The sequence below is a fragment of the Mauremys reevesii genome, linkage group 17, assembly GCF_016161935.1.
Source record: "Mauremys reevesii isolate NIE-2019 linkage group 17, ASM1616193v1, whole genome shotgun sequence".
Taxonomy (NCBI): Eukaryota; Metazoa; Chordata; order Testudines; family Geoemydidae; genus Mauremys; species Mauremys reevesii.
The window spans coordinates 21,341,808-21,368,582 of record NC_052639.1 but is presented as its reverse complement, the minus strand read 5'-3'; the positions used below and the strand labels follow the sequence as shown (position 1 = coordinate 21,368,582).

Below are 26,775 nucleotides of genomic sequence, written 5' to 3'. Positions count from 1 at the left end.
CGCCAGGGGCTCTTCCTCCTTGGGGCCTCTCTCCCCTCCCCCCTCATTACGACCATCTCCACCCAGGGCTGCCCAGAGGAGTCAGGGGGCCTGGGGTCTTCGGCGTGGGGGGGGCAGGGTGGAAGGACCCCCCGCTGCCGAATTGCCACCGAAGACCCGGAGCGGAAGAAGCTCCGGGGGCCTGGGCCCCATGAGAATTTTCCGGGGCCCCTGGAGCGAGTGAAGGACCCTGCTCCAGGGGCCCCAAAAACTCTTGTGCGGGGCCCTGGGGGCCCAGGGCAAATTGTCCCACTTGCCCCTCCCCCCCCCCGGGTGGCCCTGCCTCCCCCCAGCCATCCACGGATGATCTGGGCTCTTACCTTCAAGCTTCTATAAACACCGCCCAGCCGTGGACCCAACACAGCCCCCCAGCCGGCACCCCGCCCCTCACATCTGCACCCCTATCTCCTCTCCCCCGTCAGAGGCTGGGTTCGGGAGGTGTCGGGAAGGTGGGAAGTGGGGGAAGGCGATGACCTTTCCATCATCACACCTGTGGAGGCAGGGTCACGCTGTTCCAGAAGGGTCGGGAAGGCTGGTTTTCCGGCAATGTGTGAGTGGCCAGCTTAGGTGTCACCTTCAGGGACCAAGATTCCCTCTGGCCTGAGCTGGGACTGAGCAGAGTATCAGGGGAGCTGCGTTTTTACCTCCAGCGTTGGCACAGGGACTGAAGAAAGGGCGGACTGTCCCGGAGAAGGTGTCAGTGAAAGTGAAGAGATGGGACCTGTCAGTCACATTGTAAAAGGAGACCTCACCTGCCTTATAGTCCAGGAAAATCCCCACCTGGCAGGGCCTGATGCCCACATGGAGGGGGGCTGCGGGGAAGGTGAGGGCCTCGTATTCCCCATCCCTCAGACACACAGTCCAGTATCCGTTTTTAGGTGACAGGTGATCTGGACTCTTCCTGCTCACAGACTCCTTACAAACCCCCAGGATCCACCTAGTCTTGTCTCCCACCTCCACCTCCCAGTAATGCCTCCCGCCCGTGAATCCCTCAGCGCCCAGGACAAAGACACAGGGATCAAATCTCTCAGGGTTATTGGGCAGATTCTGTCGTTTGGTTTTGTGCCTCACACGTTTCCTATCCTGAGACAGAACAAGGTTGGGATGAGCCGTGTCTGGATCCAGAGTCACGTCCACTGGGGAGAGAGTCACAGAGTCAGTGCTGAGGGCAGGGGCTGGTCACTGGGATCTAAGGGAAATTAACCCGCGTCCCCGTTAATCGCTGTGTTGGGTGCTGTTGCAAGGTGGCGTCAGTCTGGGTTTATACTCTGGAGGGCAGAGCTTGGGAGCTTGGAAATTGGCTGGTGCCTCCATGGCCTAGGTAAAGCACTCGGGTAACTCAGCCAGGGGCGTGGCGCCACCTGCTGTTGTGTTGGGTGATAACAGGGCCCGGAGGGGCTGGCTTTGTGCAATCAGCCAAAGCAGTGTGAGAGGCCAACCCAGATGAATAGTTGGGGGGCGGGGGGGTGGGGGCAGCGGTTCCAGTAGCTTCCAGGCTCACCCCCGGAGTACAGCCCATCACAGCACTTTTCTGTTCATTTGAAGCTATTCAGAAAACTCAACACAAATTCACAAATAGTTTCAGTCAACCCGAAATATAATTTTCTGGCCAATTAACTATTTGCCAAAAACATTTTGCCCAGCTCTACGTCAAACTTCTCTAAGGAGGGAGCCTGGATCCCAGTCACCTGCAGTGAATGACTGTCAACATCCCCAGCATGGGCTTTCTCCCGGGGTAGGGAGACCAGGTCCTGGCTTTGGGGCTGCTGCCACACCAGCCTGCCGGTCACAATGTGGCCATTTGTCCCCATGCACAACGCATGTCGATTCTCCTCCCCACCCACATGTAGCGGAAACCCAGCCCGGCGCTCTCACTCACGGGTAAATCTCTTCAGCATTTCCCTCATGTCAAGGCAGATTTTATACCCGCTCTTCAGGGCAGGAGAAACGGCTTCTGGTGGCTGGAGTTTCACATGCTCACTCCTGTGAAGAAAAGGTCCCCTCATCACTCGGCTGCTCTGCACACACATGGCTCACGGGCTCAGAAGGAGAAAAGGAAATGGGAACAGACCTGATCAATGTGCTTTTCACACCCTGAAAGGAGACAGAGACAGGGAGCTGGGTTAACACCACATGCGAAAACAACGAGTGACTTTCCATTCTCTACCACATTGAATCCACAACATTTAGCACGTCAGGGCAGCGGCTTCTGTGCAGGACACTCGGCAGCGATCACCGATTTCAGGTGCCCCATCGCCCTGGCTCTGACTCTCAGAGGAGCTCAGTGTCATGTGACAATGGCACAGACTGGGGGGGAATGTGATTCTGTGTGAACATTGAACAAGGAGCTTTGTTGGGACAAGGAAAGCAGCAGCATCCCTAATGCACCGCTCTGTCCCTCCCATTCCACCCAGCTGCCACCCAGCTGTCCCTAGCCTCACACCTGTGCAGCTTCCTGCTGCAGATCAAAGGCGACAGGGCCCAGATCCTCAGCTGGAGCAGCTGCAGCTCCCACTGCTTCAGCTGTTGCTTGGGTGCTCAGCACTTCTCCCTATCAGGCCCAGGGATCCCAGGCTGGCACCCAGAGATGGAGGCCCCCTGCTCCAATGGCCAGTGATGAGAGTCTCGGCCCTTTCATTTCATGAATTTGAGAGTTCACTTTGTCTCGTGTTTCCATCCCCCTGTCACCGCTGAGAATCTCTGCAGCAGGGACCACGTCAGCCCCTTCTGCTCCACCCGTGCCGTGTCTGCGTTTCCCTCTAAGACAAAGTGAGCGTGTTGGTGTGACAGGATGTAACACCTGGGCTTCTGTTTGTGTCGGGAAACTGTCAAAGCAGGCACTGGAAATAGGATTGGTCACTAATTCCTGGGATCCGGTCACTGACCGGAGAGTTTAGTGCTGCAGGATGGATGATGGGGAGCTTGTTAACAGTCTGACCTGCAGCAGCTCAGCGGCCGGTTGCTGACACTTCTCCTCTAGCTCTGTGATGCGATTGATCGGTGCAGCACTCTGCTCCGAGAGCTTTGTGATATTGTCCTGTAGTCTCTGCAGAGTCTCCCTCTCCTCCTCCGCCAGCCTCCGCAGGAGCAGCTGCTCTTCCTCACTCAGAAGCTGGTGCAGCGTCCTAAATTCACGTGTGATCGACCGTCTCCGATTCTCCACTTTGCCCTTTAGTAGAAAATGGAGAAGGAACAAACCGCAGGAGCCAGGGCTGGGCACACACTAAGCCGAGTCTGCCTCGGGGTTCGGGAGCAGGGCTGCTAGGCTTGGGCTGCGAGGATCATGCAGCATCCATAGGAGGCTTTTGAGTAATAAGTCACCATAAAGAAAATGCAAAATGCCCTTCTGAGTCACTGCTCCTGTATCTCCATCCCCAGCCCCTCCCCTGATCTGTGGGGGGGAGTCTGAGGAGCCGGGTGGGAGGGTCCTGTCCCTCTCCTGTAGATCCTGGTGCTCTTGCTGGATTGGGAGCAGGAAGTGGCCACCCTTGGTGACCCCTTGAACAGCGATGCTGGAGTGGGAGCATCTGGCCTCTCCCTGAAATCAGAGGGACCCTTGTGGTAAGAAGGGCAAGCTGGGACCAGGGACTCGGTATGGGAACAGACTGGGGGAGGACAGGATCGATCATGGGTCGTGGAACAGGGGTCAGAGGCAGTGGTACGTGGGCGCAGGATAAAGCTCAGCACGGGGCAGGGGTACGTGGGCGCAGGGTAAAGCTCAGCACGGGGCAGGGGTACGTGGGCGCAGGGTAAAGCTCAGCACGGGGCAGGGGTACGTGGGCGCAGGGTAAAGCTCAGCACGGGGCAGGGGTACGTGGGCGCAGGATAAAGCTCAGCACGGGGCAGGGGTACGTGGGCGCAGGATAAAGCTCAGCACGGGGCAGGGGTACGTGGGCGCAGGGTAAAGCTCAGCACGGGGCAGGGGTACGTGGGCGCAGGATAAAGCTCAGCACGGGGCAGGGGTACGTGGGCGCAGGATAAAGCTCAGCACGGGGCAGGGGTACGTGGGCGCAGGGTAAAGCTCAGCACGGGGGCAGGGGTACGTGGGCGCAGGATAAAGCTCAGCACGGGGCAGGGGTACGTGGGCGCAGGATAAAGCTCAGCACGGGGCAGGGGTACGTGGGTGCAGGGTAAAGCTCAGCACGGGGCAGGGGTACGTGGGCGCAGGGTAAAGCTCAGCACGGGGGCAGGGGTACGTGGCGCAGGGTAAAGCTCAGCACAGGGCAGGAGTGCGTGGGCGCAGGGTAAAGCTCAGCACGGGGCAGGGGTGCGTGGGCGCAGGGTAAAGCTCAGCACGGGGCAGGGAGTGCGTGGGCGCAGGATAAAGCTCAGCACGGGGCAGGGGTGCGTGGGCGCAGGATAAAGCTCAGCACGGGGCAGGGGTGCGTGGGCGCAGGATAAAGCTCAGCACGGGGCAGGAGTGCGTGGGCGCAGGGTAAAGCTCAGCACGGGGCAGAAGTGCGTGGGCGCAGGATAAAGCTCAGCACGGGGCAGGGAGTGCGTGGGCGCAGGGTAAAGCTCAGCACGGGGCAGAAGTGCGTGGGGCGCAGGTAAAGCTCAGCACGGGGCAGGGTGCGTGGGCGCAGGGTAAAGCTCAGCACGGGGCAGGGGAGTGCGTGGGCGCAGGGTAAAGCTCAGCATGGGGCAGGGGTACGTGGGCGCAGGGTAAAGCTCAGCACGGGGCAGGGTGCGTGGGCGCAGGGTAAAGCTCAGCACGGGGCAGGGGCACGTGGGCGCAGGGTAAAGCTCAGCACGGGCAGGGGTGCGTGGGCGCAGGATAAAGCTCAGCACGGGGCAGGGGCACGTGGGCGCAGGGTAAAGCTCAGCACGGGGCAGGGTGCGTGGCGTAGGATAAAGCTCAGCACGGGGCAGGGGTACGTGGGCGCAGGATAAAGCTCAGCACGGGGCAGGGGTACGTGGGCGCAGGATAAAGCTCAGCACGGGGGCAGGGGTACGTGGGCGCAGGGTAAAGCTCAGCACGGGGGCAGGGGTACGTGGGCGCAGGGTAAAGCTCAGCACGGGGCAGGGGTACGTGGGCGCAGGGTAAAGCTCAGCACGGGGGCAGGGGTACGTGGGCGCAGGATAAAGCTCAGCACAGGGCAGGGGAAGTGCGTGGGTGCAGGATAAAGCTCAGCACGGGGCAGGGGTACGTGGGCGCAGGGTAAAGCTCAGCACGGGGGCAGGGGTACGTGGGTGATAAAGCTCAGCACGGGGGCAGGGGTACGTGGGCGCAGGGTAAAGCTCAGCACGGGGCAGGGGTACGTGGGCGCAGGGTAAAGCTCAGCACGGGGCAGGGGTACGTGGGCGCAGGGTAAAGCTCAGCACGGGGCAGGGGTACGTGGGCGCAGGGTAAAGCTCAGCACGGGCAGGGAGTGCGTGGGCGCAGGGTAAAGCTCAGCACGGGGCAGGGGTACGTGGGCGCAGGATAAAGCTCAGCACGGGGCAGGGAGTGCGTGGGCGCAGGGTAAAGCTCAGCACGGGGCAGGTGCGTGGGCGCAGGGTAAAGCTCAGCACGGGGCAGGGTGCACGTGGGCGCAGGATAAAGCTCAGCACGGGCAGGGGCACGTGGGCGCAGGGTAAAGCTCAGCACGGGGCAGGGTGCGTGGGCGCAGGATAAAGCTCAGCACGGGGCAGGGGTACGTGGGCGCAGGGTAAAGCTCAGCACGGGGCAGGGGTACGTGGGCGCAGGATAAAGCTCAGCACGGGGCAGGGGTACGTGGGCGCAGGGTAAAGCTCAGCACGGGGCAGGGGTACGTGGGCGCAGGGTAAAGCTCAGCACGGGGCAGGGTACGTGGGCGCAGGGTAAAGCTCAGCACGGGGCAGGGTGCGTGGGCGCAGGGTAAAGCTCAGCACGGGGCAGGGGTGCGTGGGCGCAGGGTAAAGCTCAGCACGGGCAGGGAGTGCGTGGGCGCAGGATAAAGCTCAGCACGGGGGCAGGGGTACGTGGGCGCAGGGTAAAGCTCAGCACGGGGCAGGGGTACGTGGGTGCAGGATAAAGCTCAGCACGGGGCAGGGGTACGTGGGTGATAAAGCTCAGCACGGGGCAGGGGTACGTGGGTGCAGGATAAAGCTCAGCACGGCGGCAGGGGTACGTGGGCGCAGGGTAAAGCTCAGCACGGGGCAGGGGTACGTGGGTGCAGGGTAAAGCTCAGCACGGGGCAGGGGTACGTGGGCGCAGGGTAAAGCTCAGCACGGGCAGGGAGTGCGTGGGCGCAGGGTAAAGCTCAGCACGGGGCAGGGGTGCGTGGGCGCAGGGTAAAGCTCAGCACGGGGCAGGGGTGCGTGGCGCAGGGTAAAGCTCAGCACGGGGCTGGGGTCCGTGGGTGCTGGATAAAGCTCAGCACGGGGCAGTGGTACGTGGGTGCAGGATAAAGCTCAGCACGGGGCAGGGGTACGTGGGCGCAGGGTAAAGCTCAGCACGGGGCAGGGGTACGTGGGCGCAGGGTAAAGCTCAGCACGGGGCAGGGGTACGTGGGTGCAGGATAAAGCTCAGCACGGGGCAGGGAGTGCGTGGGCGCAGGTTAAAGCTCAGCACGGGGCAGGGGTACGTGGGTGCAGGATAAAGCTCATCACGGGGGAGGGGTACGTGGGCGGAGGATAAAGCTCAGCACGGGCAGGGGCAGTGCGTGGGCGCAGGCTAAAGCTCAGCACGGGGCAGGGGTACGTGGGCGCAGGGTAAAGCTCAGCACGGGGGCAGTGGTACGTGGGCGCAGGTTAAAGCTCAGCACGGGGCAGGGGTACGTGGGCGCAGGATAAAGCTCAGCACGGGCAGGGGCATGCGTGGGCGCAGGTTAAAGCTCAGCACGGGGCAGGGGTACGTGGGCGCAGGGTAAAGCTCAGCACGGGGGCAGTGGTACGTGGGCGCATGGGTAAAGCTCAGCACGGGGGCAGGGGTACGTGGGCGCAGGGTAAAGCTCAGCACGGGGCAGGGTGCGTGGGCGCAGGGTAAAGCTCAGCACGGGGCAGAAGTGCGTGGGCGCAGGGTAAAGCTCAGCACGGGGCCAGGGGTACGTTGGAGCAGGGTAAAGCTCAGCACGGGGCAGGGGTCCGTTGGTGCAGGGTACAGCTCAGCACGGCGCAGGGTGCGTGGGCGCAGGGTAAAGCTCAGCACGGGGCAGAAGTGCGTGGGCGCAGGATAAAGCTCAGCACGGGGCAGGGTGCGTGGGGCGCAGGGTAAAGCTCAGCACGGGGCAGGGGTGCGTGGGCGCAGGGTAAAGCTCAGCACGGGGCAGGGTGCGTGGGCGCAGGGTAAAGCTCAGCACGGGGCAGGGTGCGTGGGCGCAGGGTAAAGCTCAGCACGGGGCAGGGGTGCGTGGGCGCAGGGTAAAGCTCAGCACGGGGCAGGGGTACGTGGGGCGCAGGATAAAGCTCAGCACGGGGCAGAAGTGCGTGGGCGCAGGGTAAAGCTCAGCACGGGGCAGGGGTACGTGGGCGCAGGGTAAAGCTCAGCACGGGGCAGGGGTACGTGGGTGATAAAGCTCAGCACGGGGCAGGGGTACGTGGGCGCAGGGTAAAGCTCAGCACGGGGCAGGGGTACGTGGGCGCAGGGTAAAGCTCAGCACGGGGCAGGGGTACGTGGGCGCAGGATAAAGCTCAGCACGGGGCAGGGTGCGTGGGCGCAGGATAAAGCTCAGCACGGGGCAGGGGCACGGGGGCTCAGGTTAAAGCTCTGCCCGGGGCAGGGGTACGTGGGCGCAGGGTAAAGCTCAGCACGGGGCAGGGGTACGTGGGCGCAGGGTAAAGCTCAGCACGGGGCAGGGGTACGTGGCGCAGGGTAAAGCTCAGCACAGGGCAGGGGTACGTGGGCGCAGGGTAAAGCTCAGCACGGGGCAGGAGTGCGTGGGCGCAGGGTAAAGCTCAGCACGGGGCAGGGGCAAGTGCGTGGGCGCAGGGTAAAGCTCAGCACGGGGCAGGGGTGCGTGGGCGCAGGGTAAAGCTCAGCACGGGGCAGGGGTGCGTGGGCGCAGGGTAAAGCTCAGCACGGGGCAGAAGTGCGTGGGCGCAGGGTAAAGCTCAGCACGGGGCAGAGTGCGTGGGCGCAGGGTAAAGCTCAGCACGGGGCAGGGGTGCGTGGGCGCAGGGTAAAGCTCAGCACGGGGCAGGGGTGCGTGGGCGCAGGGTAAAGCTCAGCACGGGCAGAAGTGCGTGGGCGCAGGATAAAGCTCAGCACGGGGCAGGGAGTGCGTGGGCGCAGGGTAAAGCTCAGCACGGGGCAGGGTGCGTGGGCGCAGGGTAAAGCTCAGCACGGGGCAGGAAGTGCGTGGGCGCAGGATAAAGCTCAGCACGGGGCAGGGGTGCGTGGGCGCAGGGTAAAGCTCAGCACGGGGCAGGGGTGCGTGGGCGCAGGGTAAAGCTCAGCACGGGGCAGGGGTGCGTGGGCGAGGGTAAAGCTCAGCACGGGGCAGGGTGCGTGGGCGCAGGTAAAGCTCAGCACGGGGCAGGGAAGTGCGTGGGCGCCGGGTAAAGCTCAGCACGGGGCAGGGGTACGTGGGTGATAAATCTCAGCACAGGGCAGGGGTACGTGGGCGCAGGATAAAGCTCAGCACGGGGCAGAAGTGCGTGGGCGCAGGGTAAAGCTCAGCACGGGGCAGGGGTGCGTGGGCGCAGGTAAAGCTCAGCACGGGGCAGGGTGCGTGGGTGCAGGGTAAAGCTCAGCACGGGGCAGGGGTGCGTGGGTGCATAAAGCTCAGCACGGGGGCGAAGTGCGTGGGTGCAGGATAAAGCTCAGCACGGGCAGGGAGTGCGTGGGCGCAGGGTAAAGCTCAGCACGGGGCAGGGAATGCGTGGGTGCAGGGTAAAGCTCAGCACGGGGCAGGGGCACGTGGGGCGCAGGGTAAAGCTCAGCACAGGGCAGGGTGCGTGGGCGCAGGGTAAAGCTCAGCACGGGGCAGGGAGTGCGTGGGCGCAGGATAAAGCTCAGCACGGGGCAGTGGTGCGTGGGCCCAGGGTAAAGCTCAGCACGGGGCAGGGTGCGTGGGCGCAGGATAAAGCTCAGCACGGGGCAGGGGTACGTGGGTGCAGGATAAAGCTCAGCACAGGGCAGGGGTACGTGGGCGCAGGGTAAAGCTCAGCACGGGGCAGGGGTACGTGGGCGCAGGATCAAGCTCAGCACGGGGCAGTGGTACGTGGGCACAGGGTAAAGCTCAGCACGGGGCAGAGTGCGTGGGCGCAGGGTAAAGCTCAGCACGGGGCAGGGGTACGTGGGCGCAGGGTAAAGCTCAGCACGGGGGCAGGGGTACGTGGGCGCAGGGTAAAGCTCAGCACCGGGCAGGGGTACGTGGGCCCAGGGTAAAGAACAGCACGGGGCAGAGTGCGTGGGTGCAGGGTAAAGCTCAGCACGGGGCAGGAGTGCGTGGGCGCAGGGTAAAGCTCAGCACAGGGCAGGGGCACGTGCGTGGGGTAAAGCTCAGCACGGGGCAGGGTGCGTGGGCGCAGGATAAAGCTCAGCACGGGGCAGTGGTGCGTGGGCCCAGGGTAAAGCTCAGCACGGGGCAGGGTGCACGTGGGCGCAGGATAAAGCTCAGCACGGGCAGAGTGCGTGGGTGCAGGATAAAGCTCCGCACCGGGCAGGGGTACGTGGGCGCAGGGTAAAGCTCAGCACGGGGCAGGGGTACGTGGGCGCAGGATAAAGCTCAGCACGGGGGCAGTGGTACGTGGGCCCAGGGTAAAGCTCAGCACGGGGCAGGGGTACGTGGGCGCAGGGTAAAGCTCAGCACAGGGCAGGGGTACGTGGGCGCAGGGTAAAGCTCAGCACGGGGCAGGGGTACGTGGGCGCAGGGTAAAGCTCAGCACGGGGCAGGGGTACGTGGGTGGGGTCAGCATATGGAGGCGTGAGGGAAGAGGGGCAGGAGCTCTCCTTGCTGTACAAGCTGAGGGACCAGGCTCTCCATCAACATACACCATAGCTCTGATTGGCTGCCCTTCGCTATCAGGGAGGGGAAAGGCAGCCAATCAGAGGGGATTTCCCCTCAAACAAGGGGTGTCTCCTGCCCACTCTTTAGAAGGGTCTGGACCCCCTCCCCCAACTCACTGCTCTGGCTGCACGAGGAGCGATTGGGTCTGTGTGCACAGGACAGTGGGTGGGGGGTGCACGAGGAGCGAGTGGGTCTGTGTGCACAGGACAATGGGTGGGGGGTGCAGGATGAGTTGGGGGGTGCGGAGATGGGGGTGCAGTGGCAGTGGCTGTGCAGTGAGTGGGGATTGGGTGGATGGGGAGCCCTGAGGTGAGTCTGTTCCACTGCCCATGGGCCAGGAACTGTCCTTCCCCCCAGGGCTGCTGCACTGGGATCCCCACCAGAGGGGATTCCTGCTCCTGGCACCATCCCAGGGCAAACAGCCGGAGCAGGTTATAACCTCAGCCTGCAGCTTGACAGCCCCGCATCCCCGGAACGCTGCAGCGGGAAGGGCTCCGGGAAGAATGAACCCAGACACCCACCTGCCACTCCCTGATTTTCTTTTCCTCTTCAGACACCAGCGCCAGGGCCTCCTCCAGCTCCTGCCTCAGAGGGCCCAGGGTTTCCTGGAGTTTCACCTTCAGGGGCATCATGTGAGATAAACAGCCATTAGTCTGCCTGTCTGACGGGCAGGGCTGCAGGAGGCAGGGTCTGTGGAAGCAGAGTCTAGACTCCAGCTAGTGGAGTCATCTGATTACCTCAGGCTCTTGGCAGCCATTATAAATGCATGATTCAAACCCTCGGGGTTGCAAATTAAATATTGAAAACATGTCCCGAGTGTGACAGACACAGTGACGCCTGCCTGAGTCTGCAGAGAGCCTGAGCCAATCACCCGGAGAGGTAACGCCACGTGTCTCTAGGGGGTATTAACCTGCCAACCGTATCCCCGCAGAGGCGTGTGTGTGTGTCCAGAAGGGGAGAGCTCTTCCCCCCAAAAGAGAGACAGTACTGCGGGGAGGGGGGATTCCCTGATCCTGTCTCTCTCTTTCTTAGGGAGAGGGGACCCCCCTCCTCCTGCCCTCAGTGTCCCCAAGGGGAGGGAGCCCCCAGCTGTTCCCCCTGTCTGCCCAAGGGGGTTTCTAGGCCCCACCCCCAGCAGACACCCTGGGGTGGGTGACCCCTTTCACAGCCAGTGTGGCAGCGTGTGGAGCCTGGGCCCTGGGAGGCCTTAGTCCAACCCTGTGTGCAATGAGCATTTCAGTAACAAAGCCAGGTGAATGCCCTGGGCAGAGGCAGCAGGGTCAGCGCTGCAGGGCCTGGGGCATCGTCTGGCTGGGGGAGACTCTCCCCCACCCGGCTGCTGCTCTCAGAGCCTCTGGAACACAGCAGTTCAGCTGACGGTTCAGGATGCTGAGCCCAGCCCCGGCCCTGCAGCCCCTAGCGCTCCCGTGGGAAGGGGAATCCTCACATGGGTGCAGGTCTATGTCTCTGTGGTGCAACACCCAGCATTGACCATGGGGCCCAGGATCCAGCCCCATCTCTTCCCCTTTCCCCATTTGTTTGGGGGTGTCATTTATCTCAGGCCAGCTCCCAGTGTCCCACACTGGACATACCTCCCTCTCCTGCTCTCACACACTCCACTTCCCCTCCCCTTTGGGCCCCTCTTCAAACAACCCTCCCACACAGACACCCATGCTGGAATACGCCCGGGTCTCCACGGGAGGTGCCTGCAGAATGGAGAATCCAAGGCCTTTCCTGCCGCATGTTGCAAAGTTACAAGCAAGCCCCAAACCCGCAGTCTGAGCCAACCCCTCCGCCCTCACCCACCCACTGAAGGAGAGCACAGGCCCTGGTTTCCTCCACTCAGATGCCATAAGGTGGCCATGGTCACCTCCCATTGGAAGCAGGGGCAGCTCCAGGCACCGGCACAGCAAGCGTGTGCCTGGGGCAGCAAGCAAGGGTGGGGTGACTGCCGTGCTTGGGGTGGCAAAATATACAGGGCCGCCCCTGCTTGAAAGCCCTGCCTGGCAGAGAGATGGACCCAGATGGACCCCTCACTGCCCTGCCTGGCAGCACCTGGATCCACCTCCCTTAATCGTGTGAGTTCCCACTCACCCCCCAGCATCCCGCTCTGGAGAAACACAACGGGGCACTTACGGGGTTCCTCCACCATGAGCAGCAGTGATTCCTACCTTATAACCCTGGGCAACTTCCTCTATGGGGACCACACAGGTGGCTTTTCCGTCCTCCTGACAGAGGAGTTGGAGTTTTTCCTTGTGCGTCTCACACAGATTCTCATTCTGCGCTTGCCCAGGCTGTAACCTCAGTGGTTTGATGCTCTCTATGATATTGGCCAGCTGCCTGTTGGGCCTGAAATTCCCTTTCTGGAACAGTGCTCGGCACTCAGGACAGGGGAACTTTGTGCCTGATTGACGCTTCCTTCGCTCACTGTACTGGGTGATGCAGGCGCGGCAGAAGTTGTGCCCACAGTCTATGGTCACTGGCTCCGTCAGACACTCCAGGCAGATGGAGCACGTGGCTTCTTCTAATGCTTTCCCTATGGGCACTGCTGAGGCCATGGCTGTCTTCTATCTCTTGTTGATGGGCGGTCCCCTTGCTGCCTGAATCAGCTCTTCACATGCCCAGAATAAGGTGAGAAGAGGACGGGGTGTGTGTGTGTGTCACAGAGAAGGTGGGAAAGTGAACTGCAGTGAGATGGAGAGAAGAGAACAGGTAAGACACGATTATTGACCTTCTGCAGGTTTTAGAGCCTCATATGGATATGGATTTGACAGCACTTTGTTAACATTAACTCTTTATTTTGGGGTTGGGCAGCTATTATCAGAGGAGCCCCTTCACCAAATGACTCCAACTTTCACCTGTGACAGGCTGGGTCACAGAAACCCCTTTGGGAGCTGCCACCTGTTGTGCCAAGACTACTTCTGCCTCTGCTTTCCCTGCCAGCTTGGGACTCCAGCACCCTGCCTTGTTTGAGCCAGACACTTGCCTGCTGCAAACCCAGGTACAAGTCTGAACTACATCCCCCACAAGCTGCAGGCTTAACTGAAAACAGCTTAAGAAGTGCTCCTGTCTCCAGCACTCAGACACCCAGCTCCCAATGGGATCCAAACCCCAAATAAATCCGTTTTACTCATAAACTGTCCACCCTCTAGAACACTGATAGAGAGAGGTGCACAGCTGTTCCCCTCTCCCCCCAGGTATTAATACGTACTCTGAGTTAATTAATAAGTAAAAAGTGATTTTATTAAATACAGAAAGTAGGATTTCAGTGGTTCCAAGTAATAATAGACAGAACAAAATACATTACCAAGCAAAATAAAATAAAACACGCAAGTCTACGCCTAATAGAGTAGAGAACCCCTCAGAGATGTTCCAATCAGCTTCTTTGACAGACTAGCCTCCTCCTAGTCAGGGTCCAATCCTGTCCCCTGGGTCAGCCCTTGTTCCGGCTCAGGTGGTAGCTCGGGGATTTCTCATGACTGCAGCCCCCTTTGTTCTGTTCCACCCCCTTATATCTCTTTTGCATAAGGCGGGAATCCTTTGTCCCTCTCTGGGTTCCCACCCCCCCTTCTCAATGGAAAGGCACCAGGTTAAAGATGGATTCCAGTTCAGGTGACAAGATCACATGTCACTGCAAGACTTCATTGCCCACTTGCCAGCACACACGTCTACAGGAAGACTTACAGGTCAAACACACCCATCTGCAGACAATTGTCCGAGTTTATGGGAGTCATCAAGATTCCAAAGCACCATTAATGGCCCACACTTTGCTTAATTACAATAGGCCCTCAGAGTTATATTTCAGATTTCTAGGTTCAGATACAAGAGTGGTACATTTATACAAATAGGATGATCACACTCAGTAGATTATAAGCTTTGTAATGATACCTTACAAGAGACCTTTTGCACGAAGCATATTCCAGTTACATTATATTCACACTCATTAGCATATTTGCATATAATCATATAGAGTGCAATGTCACAGCACCACTCACTGTACCTCAGCCCTAACCCGACACAACAATATTTAAAGTATCTGAGTTTGCAGGGGGATTTCACAGCACTTGGAACTCTCGGCTCTTTGAGAGGAAAGCTCTGCCCTTGAGGCAAAACTTCCAGCAAACGCCCGTTTCCTGGAGCACTGCAGTCACACAGCCTCAGACCGCTGTCAAGGGACCGGCTCCAACTCGCAGTCTCTGGTCTGTACTGCACAGTGCCTTGAGGTACCCCGGGACCGATGTCAGCTGTGCTTCTACACACGCTTGTCGGCCACCGAGCAGCAGCCAGTGTGTCAGGCAGGCCTGAGCTGGCGATTAGCGCTAATTTTAACCCCTGCTAACAACTCCAGTATTGCTTCCCCACAGGGGCTGTGGGTGCTGGATCAGCTCAATCCTGACCAGCTGAGAGTCACGTGGAGCAGTTCAGAGCCACAGGTAGAGCCGCAGGTTTGTGCAAAAATCTAAGAAGTGAGCAGGAAATGTCTCTGTCCCTTTTTTGGAGCGGGTGTAAGGTCTGAGGTCTTTTTCTGCAGCCATATTAGGAGAAAGCAGGAAGTCACATCCTCACATTCTATCTAACTTACATTAAAACAAGGAAATATTGCGCTGTTAAGGAGGTGATCCTGCCCTCATAGCACCCACCATCATCAGATAAGGAAACAGATCTTAAGACATTTAAAGAAAACCTTGTTTGACAGCATTCCATCTGGCAAGGAATTGCTTAGCAACAGTTGTGGGTGTGAAACCTCCACTTCTCTATTGTTTTGCCTTTATGGTCCCTACTTCTCTATTGTTTTGCTGCATGGTTCTGTTTGGTTCTTTGGTTGTTTATGTTTATGACATAGCTACTAATTTTGCAAGTTTGTAAATGAGCTAAAGTGGTGGGGTCTGGTTGGGTAGAGAATTTTTTCTCAATATGGTGGGATTGGTCAAAGAATTACTTTGCAATACTTGAGTAAATGATTGGTTAAGGTCCAGCTCAGCAGGACTCAAGTTTCACTATCTAAAGTGGGTCCAAAAGGAAGTTATTTGGGGAATCAACTCCAGGGCACTGCCCCAGATCAGAGCTGCCAGATCTCAACATCCTGCCGACTATATCGTGCAGAAACTGGAGTCCCCAGGTGACCAGATCCTTATTGGCCAGCAGAAAAAGTTTGTCTATTGGGAGTGGTGAGCAATATATGCTTAGTGTGTGTATTCTGTTTTGGTGACTGTTAATAACAAGAGGTTAAGTGGGATATTGCTGTGTAAGGCTCTTTCCCTGGTAAAAGACCCCACAAACCCACAGAGTGTGAGGTTACACCCTGAGCCCATGGAAGGGTGATGGTGGGTGCCCCTAGAGTGTGCAGATAACATGAGAGACTGTATCTTGGGAACCCCTTGCTCAGATAACCTTAAATTTGGACCAAGAACACTATCGCAAACCAGGGCCGCCCAGAGGGGGGGCAAGAGGGGCAATTTGCCCCAGCCCCCGAGCCCCACAGGGGCCCCCACGAGAGTTTTTCGGGGCCCCTGGAGCGGGGTCCCTCACTTGCTCCGGGGGGGCCGGAAAACTCTTGCGGGGCCGGGCGCAGGAGCTTCTTTGCTCCCGGTCTTCGCTGGCAGGGGGTCCTTCCGCTCCGGGGCGGAAGGACCCCCCCGCTAGCGAATTACTGCTGAAGACGGAGCGGGACCCGCCGCCGAAGCTAAGCCCGGTCTTCGGCGGTAATTCGGCGGCGGGGGGCCCTTCCGTTCCGGGACCCGCCACCGAAGTGCCCCGAAGACCCGCGGGGACCCCTCCCAATTACCGCGAAGACCAGGCTGCACTTGGCGGCGGGTCCCGCCGGCGGTAATTGGAGGCGGGGGCCCCGCGGTCGGGGCACTTCGGCGGCGGGTCCCGGAACGGAAGGACCCCCCGCTGCCGAAGACCCCGGGCCCCCGGAATCCTCTGGGCGGCCCTGCCGCAGACCTCGACAGGGCACCGCGGCTTTCAAGAGAGCCCAAAGCAGCATGTGGATTTTAGAGCAGGTCAGAGACCAGCTATGGAACAATAAGCTCATCTCAGCCTTATCTATATCGGTGTAATAAAGCCAAAAGAGATTAGGTGTCGGTGGTGGGTCAGGGCCTGTGACCTAGAGCCTGGATCCGCAGAGGCACAGCCGGGGATCACTGGCGCGATGGTGCGGCAGAAATTACCACCCAGGGAGCCAGGGAGACGGCAGCCTGCTGCCCTCTGATTCGCCTAGCACCCTATTTAACCCTGGCATTGCCCAGGAACTTGTCTGGGAACCCCCCTGGATTTGGCTTGCTGTGACTCTACACTTTGCCTTGTCTCCTGATGGCCGGTTGCCCCTCGCTGTGCCCTGCTGTGACCTCAGGTCTCCGACCCCGGCCTGACTCTGTCCATGTCTTGCTTTCCTCTCATTCCTGCCCACCAACTGCTGTCACTCCTGTGCAGACCCCACCCATCCGTGATGCCTAGGCCAGGCTGCCTGTGCCTTGGTCCCTCGCAATGGGGTCGGACGGTTCTCAGCACCACCAAGGGAGAGTTTCTTAGGCTGGAGTTGTAGCACAGATCCCAGGAGAGAAGCCGGTGCCTGCCCACCCCCCACCCGGAGCCATTGACAGCTGCCGTCAGGAGAGGTGCAAGGGCAGGTTCTCGGGCACAGGCCCCCAGACCTGCTCCCAGGGATGGTTCGTGGCCGGATTTTTCTGAGGCTGAACCTGCCATCCACCTCGGTGTCAATGGGAACTGAGCCTCTCAGCACAGCCGAGGTGCCAGAACAGAATCGGGGGTCGTGACCTCCTGCCCCACATGTGACAACTCAGACAGATCAGTCTGGCTACTCTCAGCTTTACCCACAATGGGCCGGATTTCCAAAGGGGTTTAGGTGCCTGAAGGTGGCCAAAGGGATTTAGGCCCCTGCAGGCCCATGGAACAAAAGGAGGATTGGGGGCTGCTTGCTCCACCCATTGCCAGGGAATTTAAAATTCATACCTGGCCCTGGTACCACTTGTCCCTACCCTGCCCATTAGTGGGGTGCTGGGCATAGGGGGTGGCAGGGGGAGAGGTGAAGTGCTCTGCTTGAGGGGGGGGAAGAGTGGGGTCCTGGGCGGAAAGGGGAGTGCTGGGACCGAGAGGAGGCAGGAGCAGGAGGTGCTGTGCTGAAGGGGATGTTACAGGGGGTCTCTGCAGCTGGGAGCGGCTGTGCTGAGTGTAGAGACATGGCACCACCTGGGCTATTTGGTCCCCTCCTGCTCCGTTTCCTGTCGTGGAAGGAGCCGGGATTGATCAGAATCCAGCCCGTTGGCCCAGCCCCAGAGATCCCATGGACACCCCAGTCCCTGCTCGGGTGGAGGCAGGGTCCCCTGCTCGGGGCTGCTGCTGGTGCTGCCCTTAGGACAACACTGAGGAGATCCTGCGGCCTCCTTCTCTCAGCCCACAACAGACGCCTTCAGCACCAGCCCTGAGCCTCCCTGGACCTTCTACTTCAACTCAGAATTCCACCCAAGGGGAGCCCGGCCCCTGGGGCAGCCCCGGGCTCGTCCCACACCAGCCCCACACCGCAGCCTGCAGGGGGGGAGCTCAGGGGAAGGGTGGGGGCCAGGCAGGGAATTGACTCTGCACAAACGGACCCACATTACACAGTCACTGTTACCGGGGGGGGGGCTGCGAGTCCCAGAGCTGCTGCCCCTCCCCCCTGGCTCTGCTCCCCTGAGCGTCTGGGAGAGCGAACGCCCAGAGGGGGGACAGGGGAAGGGGGGGGGACTGAACAGGGCAGCAGGAGCAATAATAGGGAGGGAGGTTCCCAGCTCCCAGATCTGCCCAGGGTGATGTGATGGGGGAGGGGAGGTTTCCAGTCCCTCTGCACAGATGCCCCAGGCACGAGACGGTTTGGGGGGGGGTTCTGTTACCTAGAGGGGAAGCCCCGTCTGTACAAACCCCTCGCCCTGAGGACACAAACCCTGGTGGCCCCAAACAAGCCCTGAGCCTGAGCCACGCGCAGCCCCCAGTTACTGACGGGCCCTGCTCAGCTGCTGTCCTACCCTGGCCCTGGTGAGCCCAGCTGTCCCCCCTCCCTGCCCCAGAGCAGAGCTCTCCCCGCTCCGGGGTGTGCAGGCAGCAGTGGGATCTCCCATCAGCCCTGGCCCAGCTGCACGGAGACAAATCGCTCTGTATCCTGGGTACAGTCAGAGACACACGGGGCCTGAATCCGTCTCTCTGGGGCTGGGGCTCTGTCCCGATTCAGGGCCTGATTGAAGAGCTGGTGGGGGTGGGGCCAGTCAGTCCTTACCCTCCGTCTCTGGGCTCGGTGTCTCCCCAGGCTCTGGCTGTCCCTGGGAGCTGGCAGGTCCCTGGGCTTCCCCCGAGCTCGGTGCCTCTCTGCATGCCCCGGAGCAAGCAGCCCTGTGTCATCTCCACCCAAAGGTGCCAATCTCCCTTGGGGCCTGCGGAGAGAGACTGCCCCTGTCAGGGTGTGTCCTCCCCACCCTGCTCTGCATGGAGCAGCTGCTGCAGGCTTGGAAAATGACACAGGCCATTACAGGCTCCCTCATGCTCACTTGGCCTGATTTTCTGCTGCTCACCCCCATGTGAACCAGGAATAACAGGTTTAATTTCATTTCCCTGTTCCCATAAAAGTGCTGCCCTAACAGCAACCAGCCATTTTCCTTCTGCCAACTTCCTGCAGCCGCGGGTGAGTTCAGAATAGACACTGGGGTGAGGAGCCTTGTCCCATCCTAATGGCAGCCAGTTCCCGCAGCTTGGCCTCTCCTCAGCTCCAGCCAGTTGTTCCATCTGCTCTCGGCGAGGACGCGGTACAGGGAACAACGGTGCATGTCGGTATCGTATCCCTCTCACACACAGGCCTGGCTATCCCAGCACACACCTTCCGTGTCTGTCTAGCTATGGGACCCTGTGCCCATCACCGCAGGATCTCGACTGCCAAGTTACTAAGCACCCGCTCAGTCTAAGGATCAGGATTCTCCCCTCGTCCCATCACGTGCCGAGACGCGTGAGCACTAATCTCCTCTCCCTCTACCTCCCCTCCATTATCACTGTATTACAGGGCACCCAGAGACCCCAGCTCAGCCCAGGGTCCCCCTGTGCTCAGGGCTGTATCCCCAATCTCCATGTCAGAGCATATGGAGGGGCAGTGACTTACCCAAAGTCAAGGAACCAACCTGTCTCTGTCCTGGAAGGGAGCCCAGGACACCTGATATCTCTGCTAGGTCCCATCCACCAGCGCACACAGCCTGCCCTTTCCATCGGGGTCGCTGCAAGGAGCTGCTGTGCCGAGCTGGGCCAGGCAGTTTACTCTGACAGTGGCTAGGTCCGTGCACCTTCTGTGAGACCGTTGGGCATGGGGGGATGGAGGGGGTTATGCAGCTGGGCACCTGCTATTGAGAAGGCCTTGTCCCCAGTTCAGTGGGCCCACCTGCCACAGCTGGGCAGATGCACGGGAAGAGAAGGGGGTCCTGGAAACTGGGGTCTCAGGGCACTGTGCTCAGTGGGGATTTTAAGTCTCCAGAGAACTTTGGGGTAACAATAAACAGTGCAATGGAATGAATAATATCCAGGAATGGGTTTTCCTTTTTCTACTTGGTAACTCTTCCAAAACTGAGGCAGTTGTGATGTGCTGACTGTGTTGGAATAGCAGGCTCTATGTTCAGGACAGGGATGGGGGTGCCTCTCTGAGGGCTAGTGGGATCTGTTACTGTAGCCGTCAGTCAGCAGACAGCCGACCCAGAGGAAGATGGGGTGAGTTGTGTCCCTCTGCCTTAGAGAGCAGCCAGCTTTGGTTCTCTCTGTTCGTGCCTGTGAGTTACCATTTGGAATTCTAGACATTAAAGTCATTATGTTGTAACCTGCTTGTGACGAAGTGGGACTGGTCTTACTGGGGGCTGGGTACAGATCCTAAGTATCTAGCAGCAAAAGTCCATGCAGCCAAATGCCTGACGTTCTGTCGCCTAGCAACTGATGGCCGGGCCCCTCCCTGCAAAGGTGCTGGCTGAAGGTGTTGGAGACAAAGGGGTCAGGTGAGCTCCTGGCCCGGGAGAGAAGCTGAGCAGAGAGGAGGGGCCGGAGGGGGTTGGGCAGACTGGAGTTGGCTGGGGAAAGAGGGGAAGCAGGGAGGGAGGGCTCTGATCCCCGAGGGGGGCTGTGGGGCCCCAAGATGGACCTAACCGGGGGGATCCGGTTATCTGTGCCTGCAAGACCCTGTCCTGGACTGTGTTCCTGTCGCCTATATAAACCTTCTGCTTTCCTGGCTGGCTGAGAGTCCTGGTGAATCGGCAGGGAGCCCGGGGGTGCTGGCAAGAACCTTTTATGTTTGTTTTCTAATTTCAATGCATGTACTGTGTAGCTGGACAGAAAGTTCCTCCCCTTCCCCCTCCCTGTTATTCTGCACAGCTCTGAGTGGCTGGTGGGAATGAATTAACTCTGGCCCCCGGAGGGTTTGAGGCAATGAGCATATGGGGGCAGGAGAGGGCTCTGAGAGTGAGAAAGAAGCAGGTTCAGCAGGACAGGGAGATGGAGGGCAGACTGAACTGGGAGCTGTTGGAGGAGAGCTGCTGCTTGCAAAGGGGACTCTTATAAATGCACAGTCTGCAGCTGGCAGGACATCTGAGACCACATAACCGGACCCACCATCCTGAGCTCACATCACATGAAAGCATCAGAGCAGAGTGCACGGACAGACTGGGCTGTCCCAAAGAGAGGAAAAGATTGCATTATTGTGGGGCAGAGAGACAGAGAGAGAGAGTGTGTGTGTGTGTGAGAGAGAGAGGGTGGGGCAGAGAGTTGAGGTGGGGGCTGTGTGCTGTATTGGGGCAAAGGAATCTGTGTTACCCCTGCTAGAGGTGTGTGTAGCAAAAAGTGTCACTCTATAGCAGGGGTGACATATTCTGCCTAAGAGTGTGGGGGGCATAAAGCTCCACCCCCTTCATGCCCCCCACTCCCTTCTCCCCACTGAGGCCCCACAAACCCTGGCCAGTCCCCTGTCCCCCCAGGGCAGGTGGAGAGGATCTCGTTTCCCAAGCCAGTTGCCCTGACCAGGTAACCCCTCTCTTGGGTTCCCTTCACTGGCTCCCCCACCTGTACTGTAGCAACATTTTCAAAGCCCTGTATGCCTTGACCCCACCCCACCGTTCCTCTCCCACTCAGGATCAAAAAGTCGACTCCTGCCTCCAGTCTGCCCATGATCCCGGCCTCCATCGACCGCTTGTTAAATATTCAGACACGCTCCTTCCTGCTTTCTCCTGTGCTGCCCCTTATGCCTGGGAAAACCACCCCATAAACATCTGCAAAACTAACACATTATCTTCCTGCTCCCAGACAGTCAGAGAAGTTACACACAGGTGTGTTCTCTTTCTGACGCGCAGGGAAGCCGTTGCAAAGGTCACTCCCCACCAGCTAGATCTGTGCGGTGATGTGTAGAGGAGTGGGACTCACCCCTGCGGCGCCTCCTGCTGGTCTGATCCAGGAATTAGCTCTTCCAGCTCTGGAGCACCCTCTGCAGGTGATGATCTGCTTGTCCTCTGGGCCCCATGTCCCTCGCTGGACCCGATGCCCTTTTACCTGGGGTGCTGCCCCCTGGCAATAACCCCTCAGTCTCAGGGTCTCCCCTTCCCAGGGGATCCCCCCCCAACTATTCCCACCTCACCTCAGTATCAGGCTACTGCCAGTCATTGTCTAACCCCCACGCCCTGGGGCAGGCTGAAGCATCAGCCTACTCACCACTGGCAAGGAGGGTTTGGAGCTGCTGCCCGGGCCTACCCCTGGGCTGCCCTCTGCAACCCCCAGTACCTGTTGCCTTCTGCTAGGCCACAGCCTGGGGCTTTCCAGGCAGGAGCTCCCCAGCTCCTCTGCCTTTCCCCAGCCCTGCTCCACTCAGGTACCCTGTGTCCAGCTCCCTGCAGCCAGGCCCATCTCACTCTACAGGCAGAGGGAGATTCCTTCTGGGCCACTGGCTCACTGGCCTTTGATAGGGACTAGCTGGGCCTGATTGGCCCCAGCTGTTACCCTATAGGAACGAGGGAAACCCTCCCAATTCCCCAGTGTCACAACTACTCCCCAGCACAGTCTGGGAATTGTTCCTGATTCCCCACCTGCTTGGACCATTCCCCAGAGAATCAGCCCCTCCGTATTGGCCCCATTAGCAACAGAAGGAAACTCTGGGAGCCCTAGAGACACTGAGCTGCCCCCACAAACGCACCTCCTGACACTTACCTCCTGCTGAACCCTTCGGGTGGGCAGGCCAGTCTCCCTGGTGCAGGGCAGGGCTGGGGCGGGCTGCAGTCTCTGCTCCCCTGGCTGCTGGGAGAGGGATGAAGGGAGGGAGGGCTCTGGCCCTGTTCCCTTAGATTGGACTGTCTGTGGTGACCCGGGCATTGTCTGTAATGTTTTTATAAAGCTTATGCATGTCTCCATTTCCCTCTGTGCTTTGCATTGCTGCCCAGTGCGGGAAAAAGGGTTAACGTGCTTCTGGAGCAGCACAGGAGACGTGGTGTGTGTGTGAGACTAGCAGTCTGGAGTGGACTGAATGGGTCAGTGAAGGGTTGCCCAAGGCCCACCATATCCATGGAGAACCCGAAAAAGATAGTGGAACCACAGGGACCCGAACATTCACACCTGGCAATCAGTGACCAAGAGGAACCAGGTTTTTCCCCACTTCTCTGCAGAGAAAAGCCTCAGCCTGAGAACAAAGGAAAAGGAAAAGGTGCCAGGTGAGGGGTTAAGTGCTTCCCTCTGGAGAGACACAGAGCTCTCACCTTGGTCTGACAGAGACAGAGCCTGAAATGGCGGCCACAGCAGCTTGGCTGCTGATTGCACTGGCTTGGCCAGGTGGACAACGTCTCTGCCAACCTAAGGAATCCTGCTGCTGTCTCTGCTTGACTAATAAACCCTGTTCCATTACGAGAGGGCTGCCAGGTGTCACTGCAGATACTTGCTGAGGGGCATTGGTCGCTGTAGAGTGCACAAGCCTCTGACGAGGAGCCTGTCTCAGTTGGCCTCACTGGGCAGAGCTCCTGGTATGAAATGGGAGTGCTGGAGCCAGAGGTGGCAGCTCAAAGGCAGTGAGGCCATGTGATATACCCTCAAGGAAGAGTGAGACCCCCTGGGGGTCTGCCACACAGAAGGGGCTCCTGTGGGGTGCACAGCACAGATCCTGTAGATCCATGACCAGGACCCAGAAGGGTGAGGTGACGCTGTTGTAATAGTTGGGGCCTATTAGGCTCACAGCTGAGATAGGCCTAACTATGGGAAAGTGGGTGGAAGTTTCTCAAATAGTTTAATCACCTGCAATAATAAACACCAAAGGGAAAAGGTAACGAAAGTCCAACTCGGCCTGTTACATGAGACTGTGAAAAACAGAAAAACTAAATGAGCCTAAATAAGCAGGGGGAGAGGGGTAGCTTAGTGGTTTGAGTATTAGTCTACTAAACCCAGGGTTGTGAGTTCACTCCTTGAAGGGGCCACCTAGGGGTCTAGGGCAAAATCAGTGCTTGGTCCTGCTAGTGAAGGCAGGGGGCTGGACTCAACTCAATGACCTCTTAGGATCCCTTCCAGCTCTATGAGATAGGTATATCTCCATGTTATATTAAGCAGGGCTTTTCTGATGCACATGAGGGATGGTGTTGAGACCATCTTTGGCAGGCAAAGAGTGTGGGGACCAGAAGTTAAAGGGCCAAAAATCAGAATTTAGGTTTAATGGGTGAACAGAATAACAAGAGGGGGGACAATTTTGCCCATCACCCTCTTTCAGGGCCCTTCAAAAGATACTTTGTGGGGCAGGAAAATGTGGAGGGACTGTGGAATTCCCAGAGGGGGACAACTGTCACACTCCACCCCAGACATTTTGTCCTTCAGACAGGGAGTTCAAAACTCATCACATCATCATGAAGCCCAGACCTCTGCACATCAGTGGGGACACCCAGCCATCACTGCCAGACCAGCAGACACACCAGCTGGAGACACGTGAGATCTTGCTCTGTCTCTCCTTCCCTTGTGTGGTCCTTCTACCCCCACTACTTGTCATCCTATCTCTCCCCCGAGCTCTTTCCTGGCTTTCCATTTGATCCTAAGACCAGCCGCCCAAACAGCACCAGCACAGTAAGAGAAGACGCCTCATCTGGCTTTGCCCAGCCTGAGGGACACTGGAGAGGAGAGAGGCCAGACCTGCCAGATGATGTCCCAGACCACAGACCGGAAGAGGAGCCTGAGCCCTGGGTAATGACTTTCATGGCTAAGCTGCCAACCCAGAGCATCCATCTGTGACTGACCTGCTGGCGGATTCTGAGAACATCAACAAAAGCCGTATTTCCCCCATCACCTTCTCTATTTCTTTACCAGATTACATTTGTTGTGTCCTGATAACCAAGAACACAAAGAGCCCATTAAAATCAACAGTGGACATTGAGAGCACATTGGCTAAGACAAACAAACACAAAGGGATCTGGTAGAAGAGATTTCTATATATAGGAAAATAGCATTTGAGATTGGGGACCAGGTGTGTTAATTGATGTGAGAAGGAGAACAAGGAAGGGGGATCATATCCTGATTACCGATTATATGTAGCTAGAAAGTTACAAATCAGATGAATTAATTCTAGCAGAAGTTCTAGGACTATTATTACATAATCTTTGTGAGTTCACTGAAATGTTTGGTTAATTAACTCTAGTTTTTTTCCATCTATTACTTTTCAAAGGTGCAGTGTGAGCCCTGCAGGAGGTGGGTGCATGTACCCTGCTTCCCAGAGGAAATCAGTCAAGACAAAAAGAAGGGAGAGAGAGAGAGAGGAGCTGCAGGTGTGTGTAGTTGTGATGTTTGACACATGCCCATTGTAACTGAACAACACAGTTTGACAGTTTAATAATTACAGTGTTAGGATAAATATTTTCAATTTCTTGAAATGATGCAGTTGAAATACAATGATGCTATACAAAGAAGATAAACTTTAATGTAGATTTGAGTGATCAAAAATAAATGTAAATAATTCCATTGCTAAAAATATGGTTAGATGCTTGTTTCTGAAATACTGTTGAAATGGAAATTAAAATATTCTTGTATTTAAACCTTGCATAATTACATTTTCTAAATTAGAACAATTTCTCATTTTTGTTTCTCTCCATATTTTCCATTGAGATTTCACAGGGGTAGAAATTCTGACAGGAGTGACCGATCCCTGTCCGTCACCATCTGCTACCCTGGGCAGGGGACGGGGTAGTCTGAGAGGCAGCAACAACCACTAGCTGCCGTTCAGTATTTCTTACCAGTATCGCCCTGCGCTGGGAGCCCTTTGTCACACGGCACAAGGGAGGAGCAAGGGAATAGGGGGAGAAGCTGCCTGGGCTCCTTCCAGCAAGTGGGTTCCATACATCCAGCCTGGGCCCCTTGCTCACACAGCCCTGGGGCTGGGCTCTCACTCCCCTCCCCCTGGCCCAGCCACTGAATCCCCTTCCCCAGCTCCCCCCACCCCCCACACGCACGCAGAGTGGCCCGTACAGCAGGGTCCTGGTGCTCTCACTCCCAAAGGCAGAGTCTGCTCCAGGGGGCCATGGCATGGGGTTAGGCACTGAGAGTCGAGTGAGTTCCTGGAGAGGTTTTGCAAGGGAGGCATATTGGGGAATCCATTGCCTGCAAAATCCAGCCATGCCCAAAAACTTTCGGACCTGGCGTGGGGAGCGGGGTCGGGGAAAGCTGAGGATAGCCTGGACGCGGGCGGGAGAAAGTGTATGGGAATCCTGGGAGAGGAGAAAGCCAAGGTATGTGACAGAGGCTTGACAGAGCTGTAGCTTAGAGCGAGCAGCCTTGTGACCCTTGTTTGCTAGGGCAGTAAGGAGCACTAAAGAATCAGTTTCTGAGGCAGACAGTGAAGGGAACCGAGTAGATCATCTACATATTGGACTAGTGTGGACCCGGACGGAAAAACAAGGTCAGCGAGGTCTTGGGCTAATGCTTGAGAAAAGTAAGATGGGCTTTCCGTATACCCCTGGGGAGCGTGGTCCATGTATATTGCTGCCCCTTGTAAGAAAAGGCAAAAAGATACTGGGAGTCAGAGTGAACCGGGACAGAAGAGAAAGCAGAGCACAAATCAACAACAGTAAAATGAGTTGCACCTGGTGGGACAGAACTTAGAAGCCAGAATTGTTGCTGGGTTAGGGACCACAGGAAAAGCGGGTATAACAATGCAGTTAATGGCTCAAAGGCCCTGAACAAATCGCCATGATTTGCCATCAGCTTTTCGAACTGGGAGGATAGGGGTGTTTCTGGGGCTGGAGCATGGGACAATAATGCCCTGTTCCCGCAGGGCGGTTATGACCGGAGCAATGCCAGCCTCTGCCTCAAGGTTTAAAGGGTATTGAGACAGGCGAGGCAGGCGGTTGGAGGAGTCAACAGTAATGCAGACGGGGTCAGTATTTAAGCGACCCACTTCAGATGGGTGGGTTGGCCACAGAGAGGATGGGACCTGCGAAATTACATGTTCAAGGGATGGGATCAATGGGTAACAGGGGACCGGAGTGGAAAGGGGAGTGTCAGACAGCAGGGAGGCCACAGAATCACTCAGAAAGGACTGGGGGATTTGTAAGTAGACCCCATCCGGGAACAGTATATGGTGCAGCCAAGCTTACATAACAGATCCCGACCCAAAAGGTCTACCGGAGTGGAATCAGAGAGAAGGAAGGCATGATCCGCGGAAAGGGGACCAACCTGGACCGGTAGAGGTTTTGAAAGGGGATAAGGGGCTGGGACTCCCGTAATGCCCACAGTGGACACGGTTCTTCCAGAGCGGGGAACCGCAGGCAGGTCGGTCGTACAAACTGCAGAGAGCGAAGCTCCAGTA

At 58.1% G+C, this 26,775-nt stretch overlaps 1 protein-coding gene across 2 annotated transcripts; it reads right to left on the bottom strand.

Moving 5' to 3' along the window:
- Nucleotides 1–440: 440 nt before the first annotated feature.
- Nucleotides 441–21,435, bottom strand: LOC120385142 (E3 ubiquitin-protein ligase TRIM39-like). 2 transcript variants are annotated; one of them, XM_039504249.1, is made up of 7 exons: nt 21,384–21,435; nt 12,125–12,637; nt 10,475–10,570; nt 2,978–3,208; nt 2,111–2,133; nt 1,919–2,022; nt 441–1,175 (listed from the first exon to the last, which is right to left on the bottom strand). In XM_039504249.1, exons 2-7 carry the CDS (start codon nt 12,509–12,511, stop codon nt 616–618), a joined length of 1,401 nt encoding a protein of 466 aa, XP_039360183.1. In that variant the 5' UTR covers nt 12,512–12,637; nt 21,384–21,435; the 3' UTR covers nt 441–615. The 2 variants fall into 2 exon arrangements, with proteins under 2 accessions (XP_039360183.1, XP_039360182.1); XM_039504248.1 differs by lacking the exon at nt 21,384–21,435 and adding an exon at nt 18,226–18,323.
- Nucleotides 21,436–26,775: the final 5,340 nt, after the last annotated feature.

Coding starts and splice junctions, on each gene's coding strand:
- LOC120385142 (XM_039504249.1), bottom strand. CDS start 12,511: ATGGCCTCAGCAGTGCCCATAGGGAAAGCATTAGAAGAAGCCACGTGC. Junction 10,571..12,124: donor AAGTTGCCCAGGGTTATAAG/GTAGGAATCACT, acceptor ATGCCCCTGAAG/GTGAAACTCCAGGAAACCCT. Junction 1,176..1,918: donor AATGCTGAAGAGATTTACCC/GTGAGTGAGAGC, acceptor CTCTCTCCCCAG/TGGACGTGACTCTGGATCCA.